This window comes from Salmo trutta, chromosome 12 (genome assembly GCF_901001165.1).
Source record: "Salmo trutta chromosome 12, fSalTru1.1, whole genome shotgun sequence".
Classification (NCBI taxonomy): Eukaryota; Metazoa; Chordata; class Actinopteri; order Salmoniformes; family Salmonidae; genus Salmo; species Salmo trutta.
Window position 1 is genome coordinate 4,574,804 of NC_042968.1, and position 14,544 is coordinate 4,589,347.

The 14,544-nt window shown below is 43.6% G+C and overlaps 1 protein-coding gene across 1 annotated transcript in view; it reads left to right on the forward strand.

The window, feature by feature from the left end:
• Nucleotides 1–14,223, forward strand: part of LOC115203843 (uncharacterized) — a 53,924-nt gene extending 39,701 nt beyond the window's left edge. Inside the window, exons 5-6 of the mRNA XM_029768874.1 lie at nt 13,811–14,059; nt 14,149–14,223. Of these exons, the coding sequence (XP_029624734.1) occupies nt 13,811–14,059; nt 14,149–14,223 (324 nt within the window). The remainder of the gene's footprint in view (nt 1–13,810; nt 14,060–14,148) is intronic.
• Nucleotides 14,224–14,544: the final 321 nt, after the last annotated feature.

Consider the following 14,544-nt stretch of genomic DNA (forward strand, 5'->3'; position numbering starts at 1 on the left):
TAACGATTGCTGTACACCAGCGGAACCCATCCAACTTGAAGGAGCTGGAGCAGTTTTGCCTTGAAGAATGGGCAAAACTCCCAGTGGCTAGATGTGCCAAGCTTATAGAGACACACCCCAAGATACTTGCAGCTGTAATTGCTGCAAAAGGTGGCTCTACAAAGTATTGACTTTGGTGGGGTGTCATAAGCGTCGTTGTAGGTGGACCAAAACGCAGCGGGTATATTTATCTTCTTTATTATTGAAGGTAAACACACTTAAACAAAATAACGACGATAACAGTCCAGTAAGGTGCACAGACTAAACCGGAAACAACCAAACACAAGTTAAAATGAACACACTAAATATGGCCTCCAATTAGAGACAACAACCACTAGCTGCCCTGACCAAACTACAATAACAAATAACCCCTTTTACTGGTCAGGACGTGACATGGGGTGAATAGTTATGCACGATCAAGTTCAGTTTTTTTTGTCTTATTTCGTTTGTTTCACAATAAAAAATATTTTGCATCTTCAAAGTGGTAGGCATGTGGTGTAAATCAAATGATACAACCCCCCCAAAATTATTTTAATTCCAGGGTTGTAAGGCAACAAAATAGGAAAAATGCCAAGGGGGGTGAGTACTTTCACAAGCCACTGTATGTTGTGAAATCTGTAATATTGTAATGTTAAAAAAAATGTATAACTGCCTTAATTTTGCTGGACCCCAGGAAGAGTAGTTGCTGCCTTGGCAGCAGCTAATGGGGATCCATAATAAATACAAATACAAACATCAGTTTAATCTTTCTTATAGGATTTGTTCACATCTTCAGTGTCCAGCCAAATTATACAAAAACAAAGATCAAATGTTGTCAACATTCTCCGACTACACCCATATTTCTAGGCTTGTGTACGACACATAAGGACTCACCAATCAATCAGAATCTTGACCATGTCTCTCACTCATAAGATTTGTCAGTCTTTGGGGGCAGGGTGGCAACAGCAGTGACATAACGACAGAAGGCGAGACCCAGATGCAGACACGGGAGGCAGATGGTTTGAGCTCTGATATTTATTATAGTCCAAGGGGTAGGCAAAAGGCAGATCGTGGACAGGCAAGAGTTCATAACCAGGTCAGGGTCCAAAACTGTACAGGGAGGCAGGCATGTTCGAGGTCAGCGGCAGGCAGAATGGTCAGGCAGGCGGGCTCAGAGTCAGGACAGGCAAGGGTGAGAACCAGGAGGACGAGAAAAACTCGGGAAAAACAGGAGCTAGGAGATAACTGCTGGTTGACTTGGCAAACAAGACAAACTGGCACAGACAGACAGAAAACACAGGTATAAATACACAGGGGATAATGGGGAAGATGGGCGACACCTGGAGGGGGGTGGAGACAATTACAAGGACAGGTGAATCAGATCAGGGTGTGACAAGTGATGACAAGGTGACAAGTTCCTGTGCTTGGTCTTGATTAGGGTCATGAATGAAAATGTCACTTCACATAAGTATGTGCAGTGCATTTGGAAAGTATTCAGACCCCTTGACATTTTCCAGATTCTGTTACGTTACAGACTTATTCTAATATGGATTAAATTGCTTTTTTCCCTCATCAATCTACACACAACATCCCTTAATGACACAGCAAAAACAGATTTTTAGAAATATTTGCAAATGTATAAAAAAAGAAATATTACATTTACATAAGTACTCAGACCCTTTACTCAGTACTTTGTTGAAGCACCTTTGGCAGCGATTACAGACTTCTTGGGTATGACGCTACAAGCTTGCACACTTGTATTTGGGGAGTCCTCTTAAGCTCTGTCAGGTTGGATGGGGAGCGTCAATGCACAGCTATTTTCAGGTCTCTCCAGAGATGTTCAATCGGGTTCAAGTCCGTGCTCTGGCTGTGCCACTCAAGGACATTCAGAGACTTGTCCAGAAGCCACTCCTGCATTGTTTTGGCTGTGCTTAGGGTCTTTGTCCTGTTGGAAGGTGAACATTTGCCCCAGTCTGAGGACCTGATCGCTAGTTAAATAGAGGTTTAATTAAAATAGAAAAATCCCTCTGGAGCAGGTTTTCATCAATGATTTCTCTGTTCTTTGCTCTGTTCATCTTTCTCTCAATCTTGGCTAGTCACCCAGTCCCCACCGCTGAAAAACATCCCCACAGCATGATTCTGCCACCACCATGCTTCACCTTAGGCATGGTGCCAGGTCTTCTCCAGAAGTGACACTTGGCATTTAGACCAAGAGAGTAAGAGTTCAATCTTGGTTTCTTCAGACCAGAGAATCTTGTTCCTCATGGTCTGCGAGTCCTTTAGGTGCATTTTGTCATACTCCAAGAGGGTAGCGTTTCACACCAGTGACCTCAATAAATGTTTCCTTACCTATTAAGATTGAAATAACTTTAATATTAATTTATATTAATATTAACATTTTTCCCAATATTTTTTTCTCCACATTTTTGAAAATCCACCCATGTACCCCTGGGGACTTCCCACGTACCCCTAGGGGGTACGTCTACCCTCAGTTGGGAAACACTGACCTAGCCTATGAATGAAAGTTTACAATGTAGACAGTGCATAGATCGAGAGAACATTTTTAGTAATCTAGGTGACAAACAGAGACACATTCAACACCGCCTTGCCTGCATTTAGATGATCTAGGGTGTAATCATTAGTCCAACAGTTGCAAACGAGAGTTTCTATTGGACAAATCCAGATATGTTTATCCCCATTTCGTTCCGTTTGCTTCCGTTTAAGAAACGTTTTTCAACAGAATCGGTGGAATGAATTCAACCCCAAATCAAACACAAACACAGTTCACTTTCATAGCAGCCACATAGAAACAGCATGATCACTTTGCTCATTGTATAATTCCTTCTTGCATCTAGGGACTCTTCTCCACCTTTTCCCTTCGCTTGTGGACTTCAGTGTATAACACATCAACTGTCTGTGACCAGGCGAAAATACCTTTCCAAGCCAAACCTTCATATTATAACTTCTAACCTCTAAATACAGCCTACATCATTGTCACCATATTAGCTAGCATCATAGTCAACATTAGTTATTAAAACTAATGCGTTAGTAAACCCGCTACAATCATGTACAGTATACAGTCAGCAAGTTACACCGGCATGTTCCAGTTCCCGCCAATATCCAGCAACATCGCACAGCTATTGAAGAGGAGTGCGACAATATTCCACAGGTCGCAATCAACAGCCTGATCAACTCTATGTGAAATACATGTGTAGCGCTGCATGATGCAAATTGTGGTCACACCAGATACTGACTGGTTTTCTGATCCACGTCCCTAACTTTTATTCAGGTATCTGTGACCAAAATATGCATATCTGTATTCCCATTCATGTGAAATCCATAAATTACGACCTAATGAATTTATTTAAATTTACTGATTTACTGATATGAACTCAATAAAATCTTTGAAATTGTGCATTTATATTTTTGTTCAGTGTAGATTCGTTCTCTGATCCTTTGATTGGACAACATGTCAGTTCATGCTGCAAAAGCTCTGAAGTTGTCATAATTACTGTGTAAGTCTATGAAAGGGGGTGAGAACCATGAGTTTCCTTCCTATGTTTTGTATTGAAGCCAATGCACCCAGAGGAGGACGGAAACTAGCTGTCCTCCGGCTACACCATGATGCTACCCTACAGAGTGCTGTTGAGGTTATTGTAGACCTTCATTGCAAAACAGTGTGTTTTAACCATTTGTTTATTGACGTGAATATATTTTTATACTTTAATAATAACTTCATCCTTATAACCTTCGTAGGAGCATCTTTAAATCTCTGAGCTGTTTCCCAAAACCATTATTATTAAAGTTGCACTTGAAAATGCTCGTAATCTAACAGCTGCCTAAAACCACTCATAGAACAGCTAAGTGCGTCGTTAGATGTTTTTTTGCCCTCCCACGTCACATTATACACAGAAGATCTCCGCTAAACAAAGATTCACATGGGTTATCCTTCTCTCTGTGATCTCAATAACTTCAGAATAAAGTTGACTACAAAGACTAAGTTGCCAATGTTTTTGCAATTGATACAAACAAGCAACACATAGAAATATGCTTAAAACGAAAGCCGAGATGACTGCATTAAAATATAAACAGTAAGCTTTAGGCCTATTTCAATCATATTGAAATACAATGCCTTCGGAAAGTATTCAGACCCCTTGACTTTTCCCAAATTTTGTTACTTAACAGCCTTATTCTAAAATGGATTAAATAAAACAATTTCCTCAGCAATCTACACACAATAACCCAGAATGACAAATCGAAAACAGAAAAAGCTTATTTACATAAGTAGTCAGACCCTTTGAGACTCGAAGTTGAGCTCAGGTCTATCCTGTTTCCATTGATCATCCTTAAGATGTTTGTACAACTTGATTGGAGTCCACCTGTGGTAAATTAAATTGATTGGACATGATTTGGAAAGGCACACACCTGTCTATATCTATAAGGTTCCACAGTTGACAGTGCATGTCAGAGCAAAAACCAAGCCATAAGGTTGAAGAAATTGTCCGTAGAGCTCCGAGACAGGATTGTGTCGAGGCACAGATCTGGGGAAGGGCATCAAAACATTTCTGCAGCATTGAAGGTCACAAGAACACAGTGGCCTCCATCATTCTTAAATGGAAGAAGTTTGGAACCACCGGGACCCTTCCTAAAGCTGGCTGCCTGGCCAAACTGAGCAATTGGGGGAGAAGGACCTTGGTCAGAAGGACCTTGGTCAGGGAGGGGTATTAGGTTTTGTCGTGACTTCTTCATGTGCTTGGAACATGTTAGTTTGTTGGTGATGTGGACGCCAAGGAACTTGAAGCTCTCAACCTGCCACTACTACAGTCCCATCATTGAGAATGGGGGCGTGCTCGATCCGCCTTTTCCTGTAGTCCACAATCATGTCTTTTGTCTTGATCACATTGAGGGAGATGTTGTTGTCCTTGATCCACACGGTTAGGTCTCTGACCTCCTCCCTATAGGCTGTCTCATTATTGTCGATGATCAGCCCTACCACTGTTGTGTCGTCGACAAACTTAATGATGGTGTTGGAGTCGTGCCTGGCCGTACAATCATGAGTGAGAACAGGGAGTACATGAGGGGACTGAGCACGCACCCCTGAGGGACACCCGTGTTGCAGATCAGTGTGGTGGATGTGTTGTTTTCTATCCTTACCACCTGGGGGTGGCCCGTCAGGAAGTCCAAGATCCAGTTGCAGAGGGAGGTGTTTAGACCCAGGGTCCTTAGCTTAGTAATGAGCTTTGAGGGCGCTATGGTGTTGAACGCTGAGCTGTAGTCTATGAATAGCATTCTAACACAGGTGTTCCTTTGATCCAGGTGTGAAAGGGCAGTGTGGAGTGCAATAGAGATTGCATCGTCTGTGGATCTGTTGGGGCAGTATGCAAATTGGAGTGGGTCTATGGTTTCTGGGATAATGGTGTTGATGTGAGCCATGGCCAGCATTTCAAAGCACTTCATGGCTACAGATGTGAGTGCTACGGGTCGGTAGTCATTTAGGCAGGTTACCTTAGTGTTCTTGGGCACAGGGACTATGGTGGTCTGCTTGAAACATGTTGGTATTACAGACTCAGATAGGGAGAGGTTGAAAATGTCAGTGAAGATACTTGCCAGTTGGTCAGTGAGTGCTCGGAGTAATCCATCTGGCCCTGCGGCCTTGTGAATGTTGACCTGTTTAAATGTCTTACTCACATCGGCTGCGGAGAGCATGATCCCACAGTTGTCCAGAACAGCTGATGCTCTCGTGTATGATTCAGTATTGTTTGCCACAAAGTGAGCATAGAAGTAATTTAGCTCGCCTGGTAGGCTCGTGTCACTGGGCAGCTCTCGGCTGTGCTTCTGCTTGTAGTCTGTAATAGTTTGCAAGCCCTGCCACATCCGATGAGCGTCAGAGCCGGTGTCGTATGATTTGATCTTAGTCCTGTATTGATGCTTTGCCTGTTTGATGGTTTGTGGGAAGGCATAGCAGGATTTCTTATAAGCTTCCGGGTTAGAGTCCCGCTCCTTGAAAGCAGCAGCTCTACCCTTTAGCTCAGTGTGGATGTTGCCTGTAATCCTCGGCTTCTGGTTGGGGTATGTACGTACTGTCGCTGTGGGGACAATGTCATCGATGCACTTATTGATGAAGCCAGTGACTGATGTAGTGTACTCCCCAATGCCATCGGAAGAATCCCGGAACATATTCCAATCTGTGCTAGCAAAACAGTCCTGTAGCTTAGCATCTGCTTCATCTTATCACTTTTTGATTGACCGAGTCACTGGTGCTTCCGGCTTAAATTTTAGCCTGTAAGCAGGAATCAGGAGAATATGGTCAGATTTGTCAAATGGAGGGTGAGGGAGAGCTTTGTACGCGTCTCTTTGTGTGGCGTAAAGGTGGTCTAGAGTTTTTTTTCCCTCTGGTTTTAACATCCTAGGTAAAACGGATTTAAGTTTCCCTGCATTAAAGTCCGCGGCCACTAGGAGCGCCGCCTCGGGATGAGCATTTTCCTGTTTGCTTATGGCGGTATACAGCTCATTAAGTGCGGTCTTAGTGCCAGCATCGGACTGTGGTGGTATGTAGACAGCTACAAAAAATACAAATAAACTCTCTAGGTAGATAGTGTGGTTTACAGCTTACCATGAAATACTCCACCTCAGGCAAGCTAAACCTTGAGACTTCTTTAGATATCGTGCACCAGGTGTTGTTTACAAATATACATAGACTGCCACCCCTTGTCTTACCAAAGGCTGCTGTTCTATCCTGCCGATGCAGTGTAAGCAAGCTGTATGTTATTAATTTTGTCATTCAGCCACGACTCAGTGAAACATAAGATATTACCGTTTTTAATGTCCCGTTGGTAGGATATATGTGCTTTTAGTTAGTCTAATTTATTTTCCAGCGATTGTATTTTGGCCAATAGCATGGATGGCAGAGGCCTGAGCCTCACAAGGCACCCCGATCTCCTTCTGCAAAATCTCAGTCTGCATCTCCTGTGAATGACAGGGATGAGGGCCTGTTCGGGTGTCTGGAGTAAATCTCTCTTGTCCGACTCATTAAAGAAAAATTATTCTTCCAATTTGAGGTGAGTAATCGCTGTTCTGATTTCGGTCATAAGAGATGGTAGCAGCAACATTATGTATTAAATAAGGTACAAACAATGTGAAAAAACTGTCAAATTAGCATGGTTGGTTAAGAGCCAATAAAACAGCAGCCATCCTCTCCTGCGCCATTACAATATTTGTCAGCCACAAGGACTGGGAGATTAGCCAGGATCATGGGAAAGATGAACGGAGCACAGTTTAGAGAGATCCTTGATGAAAAGCTTCTCCACAGCGCTCAGAACCGCAGACTGGGGAGAAGGTTTACCTTCCAATAGGACAACGACCCTAAGCACACAGCCAAGACAGCGCAGGAGTGGCTTCGGGGCAAGTCTCTGAATGTCCTTGAGGGGCCCAGCCAGAGCCCGGACTTGAACCCGATCTCTGGAGAGACCTGAAAATAGCTGTGCAGCGACTCCCTCCATCCAACCTGACAGAGCTTCAGAGACGATCTGCAGAGAGAATCGGAGAAACTCCCCAAATACATGTGTGCCAAACTTGTAGCGTCATACCCAAGAAGACTCAAGGCGGTAATCGCTGCTTAAGGTGCTTCAACATGGTCTGAATACTTATGTAAATGTGATATTTCATTTTTATATTTCTTTACACATTTACACAACCTGTTTTTGCTTTGTCATTATTGGGTATTGCTTATAGATTATTGAAGAAAACCATTATTTAGCAAAAGATCTGATTACTTATGTAAATAAGGTATTTCTGGGGGTTTTTCAATACACTTGCAGGAATTTATAAAAAGCTGTTTTCGCTTTGTCATTATGGGGTATTGTGTTTAGATGGATGAGACATTGTTTTATGTAATCAATTTTAGAATAAGGCTGTAACGTACAAAATGTGAAAGTCAAGGGGTCTGAATACTTTCTGAATGCACTGTACCTTGCTAGCTAACTTAGCTCATGAAACAGTATTTTATTTTTTATTTCTGCACGATGCCACTTTTAAAGCTATGAATCTTATATGGACCTCACTGTCACCACTGGTTATCTAGCTAGGCATGTAGCCAGCAGGGTTGCATCGATTTCCATTGGTCTTGTCACGTTCGTCGTATGGAGTAGACCAAAACGCAGCGGGAATGTGTATGCTCATCTTCTTATTTATTAAAGAAACAAAACAAAACACTTGAACAAAACAACGACAAAAAACAGTCCCGTAAGGACAAATGACTATACGGAAAAACAACTACCCACAAATCCCAATGAAAAACACCCCTATTAAATAGGACCTTCAATTAGAGGCAACGAGGAACAGCTGCCTCCAATTGAAGGTCAACCCAATAAACTAAGCATAGAAATAGAATACATAGACACAGACATAGAAATAGACTAACATAGAACATTGCCCCAAAAACCCGAAACACACTAAACAAACACCCCCTGCCACGCCCTGACCAAACTACAATAACGAACAACCCCTTTTACTGGTCAGGACATGACAGGTCTAGACTAGAGCTTGCTAGCTAGGTAGATAATCCTGGCATCGCTAGCATGCTAATCTTAGCTAGCTAGCTAATGACGATACATCAGTCGTGGGCCCGTAAAAACAAGCAAAAGGTACTGAATTGAATCATGTTTTGACAGTGTAGTTGCTTTTGCTGTTTTGTTTGTTTGTTTTTTGCTTAGTGACATTGCGAAAATCATCTTTTGGGCATTTATAAGAATGGCGCCAAAGGGGAAAGCTGCCATTTTACATGCTCCAAACCAACTGTGCTATTTTGTTCTTTTTTTCGTGTTGTTTGACTTATTTTTTTACTTATTTAGTACATAATGTTGCTGCTACCATCTCTTATGACCGGAAATAACTTCTGGACATCAGAACAGCAGTTACTCACCTCGAAATGGCCGAATATTTTTTCTTTAACGAGTTCGAGGTGAAAGATATACTGCTTTCTCGGGAACGGGCCCAAATCCCCGTCATTTGCGTGAAGAAAATACAGAGAAAAAGGGGGCCGAGGTCGAGCTGCCTTCTGAGAATTCGTAGGCGAGTGAGTAAACTTCCAATACCATCCGTTCTATGCAATCGTTGAAAAACAAAATGGATGATATATACGATCAAGACTATCCTACCAACGGGACATTAAAAACTGTAATACACTATTTAGTTTCCCCGAGTTGTGGCTGAACGACGATACGGATAATATAGAGCTGGTGGAATTTTCTATGCATCGGCAGGACAGAGAAGCTACGTTTGGTAAGACAAGGGGTGTGTCAATTTGTCAATAACAGCTGGTGAGCAATGTCTAATATTAACCTATCCAGGGGAGGTGGGACGAAATCGTCCCAAACCATTCAACAGCCAGTGACAAATCAGAGCGCCAAATTTAAAACCACAAAATGTCATAATTCAAAGTTCTCAAAAATAGGACTATTTTACACCATTTTATAGATACACTTCTCCTGAATCGAACCACGTTGTCCGATTTCCAAAAGGATTTACAGCGAAAGCAAAACATTAGATTATGTTAGGAGAGTACATAGACACAAAAAACCACACAGCCATTTCCAAGCAACTAGCATGCATCAGAAATACCCAAAACACAGCTAAATGCAGCACTAACCTTTGATGATCTTCATCAGATAACACTCCTAGGACATTATGTTATACAATACATGCATGTTTTGTTCAATCAAGTTCATATTTATATCAAAAGCCAGCTTTTTACATTAGCATGTGATGTTCAGAACTAGCATACCCACCGAAAACTTCCGGTGAATTTACTAAATTACTCACGATAAACGTTGACAAAATACATAACAATTATTTTAAGAATTATAGATACAGACCTCCTTTATGCAATCACTATGTCCGATTTTAAAATAGCTTTTCGGTGAAAGCACATTTTGCAATATTCTGAGTAGATAGCCCAGCCATCACGGGCTAGCTATTTAGACACCACACCAAGTTTAGCCCTCACCAAAGTCAGATTTACTATAAGAAAAATGTGATTACCTTTGCTGTTCTTTGTCAGAATGCACTCCCAGGACTTCTACTTCAATAACAAATGTTGGTTTGGTTCAAAATAATCCATAGTTATGTTCAAATATCCTCTGTTTTGTTCGTGCGTTCAAGACACTATCCGAAGGGTAAAGAAGGGTGACGCGCCCGACGCGTTTCGTGACAAAAATATTCTAAATATTCCATTACCGTACTTCGAAGCATGTCAATCGCTGTTTAATATCTATTTTTATGCAATTTTTCTCGTAAAAAAAGCGATAATATTCCGACCGGGAAACCCTGTTTTAGTTCAAAGACAGAGAAAATAAAAACATGGTGTCGCCTCGTGCACGCGCCTCAGTCTCATTGTACTCTGATCGACCACTTACCAAAGGCGCTAATGTTTTTCAGCCAGGGGCTCCAAAGACATCATTCAGCTTTTTCCCGCCTTCTGAGAGCCTATGGGAGCCGTAGGAAGTGTCACGTTACAGCAGAGATCCTCAGTTTTCAATAAAGAGAGTGAAAAAGCCCAAGAAATTGTCAGACAGGCCACTTCCTGTAAGGAATCTTCTCAGGTTTTTGCCTGCCATATGAGTTCTGTTATACTCACAGACACCATTCAAACAGTTTTAGAAACTTTAGGGTGTTTTCTATCCAAAGACAATAATTATATGCATATTCTAGTTTCTGGGCAGTAGTAATAACCAGATTAAATTGGTTACGTTTTTTATCCGGCCGTGCAAGTACTGCCCCCTACCCCCAACAGGATAAACAGCGTTATGGTAATGTGGCCGTATTGTCTCTCATGAGTTTCACAAAATTGTACCAAATGGACCAGTTCGTAGCTGGATTCTTCACCGATCTTTTATACCTTCTCCAGAACATAAATGTCATTCGGTTCTCCAGTTCTGTGAGGTGGAAGAAATTCCTTTGTCTTCTCTTTGAAACTCACTCTCTCTCTATACTGTGGCCATGAGGAGATAGTCTCCTCCGGGAATTTACGACCTCTCTGACCACAGCAGCCTGGGTGAAAGGGGTATAGAGAGGGAGTGGGGGATGGTGCTTGCTGTACCCAAAGAGGGCAACGTCATGACAGTAGGTTGAAAGCACTGTTACGTTTGTTATCTTGCCATAGGTCTTACATTTTCACCTTGACCACCAATGGCCTTTGTTGTTTTTGCATCCTTTGTGTTACTACCTCTGCTGCTGCTGTTGCTGCTGGCGCTGCCTCAGTTGCCAAAGGAACTATTAACGCTACTTCTGTAAGGTCATATGGAAGCGTTGCTTCTGCTTTTAAACTTGGCGTGATAACTATTATCAAGTCACAATCTTAAAGTTACAGACTATCTGCAAAGAAAATTGTATTGGACTCGCGGTAGCGCCGTAACGCTGGCTAGCGTGTTAGCTCATTTTGGGCCTACCCCCACACCAAGGCTAGTTAGCGTTGCTAGCTAACAACTCAGAATAATGACCAAACTTACCCCTGGATGTGTCAATTGTCAACAACTGACCCAGAAAATTGCTGAATTGGAGGGTAGAGTGTCTACTCTTCATCAGATTAATGAAGATGAACAGCTGATTGACTCTTTGCTTGAGTCCGCCAAAAATGTGGTGAACGAAGTCACTTGCCCATGGCTTGTCACCGCAGCCTCGGAGGATCCTTCGGCTGTGAGAAGTGCTTTGGTCCCGCTGGAAGAGCCTTGGCCATTACCGGGAGCTGTGCTCGAGCACCCGGTCTGCTCCACTCCCTCTGGTCCACCTCAGCAGCCATGGATTACTGTACGGAAACCAAAAAACCTTGGCAGGAAAACGCCAAGGCAAAGTGATGCCTTGGAACTGGGAAACAGATACCGGGTATTAGAAGAGTTCTGCCGCTGGCCCCAAAGGAACAAACAATTTTGCCCGGAAGCAAGTGGACCCCTGCCATCTAAACAATTTACAACGAAACAGCTCTATAACTAGCCCCAAACAACCTTCTAGGAGGAAGATAACTCAAGAGAGATGCAGCAGTCCCACTGTCCTTATTGTGTGCTCATCTATGATCCAAAATGTTTCTATTAGGATAGCAGAGACCATCTGTTACCCAGGTGCCCGGATCCAGGACATTGACTGTATGATCCCGCTGCTCATTAGTAAACACCCGACTGCTTCAGCTATCACTGTCCATGTAGGGTCAAATGATATTAAACTACAGGAATCTGAGCAACTTAAAAACGACTTTAAATCACTGATTCATACTGTACTTAAATCAGGTAAACAATGCATTATTTCAGGTCCATTCCCGTCTCCACACTCTACGGATAATAATTTCAGTCGTATACGCCAGCTACACATCTGGCTTAAAGGTTATTGTTGTTCAATAAGCATACAATATATGGACAATTTTACAGCTTTTCTACATCGACCAAATGTATTTCTCCGGGATGGATTACATCTGAATAGGTATGGTACAAGCATTCTCTCCTCAAACCTGGCTCTGACTATAGCCTCATACAGGGCATATGAGAATTGACAATATATAGCCATGGGGGTTGATACTCGGAATTGGTCGATTCTCCATCAGGCTATACTTACTGCTCCCCCCATAGCTTTAAATAGCTCTACAGGTGCTGCTAATATGGATGAAACTTTTGATGGACTTTATGTTATTGTTACACTACTGTCAAGGTACTGTGTTGCCACTTCCTTGCCCAGGCAGAGGGATATTGTTAGAAGTAATCTTATCTCCATCCAACTCAGGCCTGTCAGTAGTTACACAAGGAAGCGTCGCTCATCTAATATTACCTTGAATGCTCCATCTGATATGAGCTCTCGAAATAGTGGCCTAGGAATTATTCATTTGAATGCTAGAAGCTTGATCCAAATGCTAGATTTGATTGAAATACTGGTCGCACAATCACATGCTGACATAATGATTGTATCTGAATCCTGGCTCTGTGTCTCTGTTCCAGACTCAGATGTTCTGTTAGCTGGGTATAATGTCTACAGAGCAGACAGAGAGGGTGGAGGTGGAGGTATTGCCATATATATTAAAACCTGTTGAGGATCTTATCCCGATCTTATCCCGGTATTGGGATTCATTGTCATGTGACCATGGCGGGGAATTCAAAACTGCAAGAGTAATCATTTCAAAAAATCAAATAATCAACTATTTTCCTCCATTTGAAAGATATATCTCCTAAATCTAACCACGCTGTCCGATTTTCAGAGGCATTACGGAGAATGCATAAAGTTAGGTTATGTGAGGAGAGTACATTGACAATAGCTGCGTGTAATGTTTAGCCAATTCAAAGAAGGGCATCAACAGACAGAAAACTAGCTAGAATTATGCTAGTGCGCCTTCACAGTCCAGAGCTTCCGGTGACAGTTCAAAGTTCAGAGCTTCCGGCGACGGTTACCAGTCCAGAGCTTCCGGTGACAGTTCCCAGTCCAGGGCTTCTGGCAACGGTCCCCAGTCCAGAGCTTCCGGCGACAGTTCCCAGTCCGGAACCTCCTGAGACGGTCCACAACCTCCTGAGACGGTCCACAACCCGGAACTTCCGGCGATGTTCCACGGTCCGGAACCTCCAGCGACGGTCAACGGTCCGGAACTTTCAGCGAGGATCAACGGTCCGGGGCTTCCAAACACGGCGTCCAGTCCAGCTCCATGGCAGGAGCTCTCCTCTGCGCCGATGCCCAGTCAAGACAAGGCGTCCAGTCCTGCTCCAGGGCAGGAGCCTCCCTCTGCGCCGGTGCCCAGTCCAGACACGGTGTCCAGTCCAACTCCAAGGCCGGAGCCTTCCCCTGCACCGTTGCCCAGTCCAAGCATGGCGTCCAGTCCTGCTCTATGGCCGGAGCCTTCTTCTGTGCCGGTGCTCAGTTCAGATACAGCTTCCAGTCCCGCTCCATGGAAGGAGCCTTCATTGGCACCGATGTCCAGGCCAGGGCTGGTGTCCAGTCCCGCTCCATGGCAGGAGCCTTCCTTGACACCGAGGTCCTGTCCAGGCACAGTGTTCAGCCCGGGTCCATGGCTGGATCCGTGAGCTGAGCGGGTTCTTCGGCCCACACCAGAGCCACCACCAAAGATGGTGGATCCGCGAGCTGAGTGGGTTCTTTGTTCCACACCAGAGCCGCCCCCGATGCTGGCGGATCCGCGGGATGAGCGGGTACTTCATCCCACACCAGAGCCGCCACCTACACTGATCACCCCCCCCACCCACCCTCCCTATTTGGTTTCAGGTTTTGCGGCTGGAGTCCGCACCTTTGGAGGGGTACTGTCACACCCTGACCATAGAGAGCCCTTGGATCTCTATGGTATAGTAGGTCAGGGCATGACTGGGGGTGTTCTATGTTATTTATTTCTAAGTTGTGTTCTAGTTTCTATGTTGGTGTTTTGTATGATTTCAATTAGAGGCAGCTGGTAATCATTGTCTCTAATTGGGGATCATATTTAAGTAGTTATTTTTCCCACCTGTTTGTGGGATCTTGTTTATGTGTAAGTGCCTGTGAGCACTGCAGTAGCTT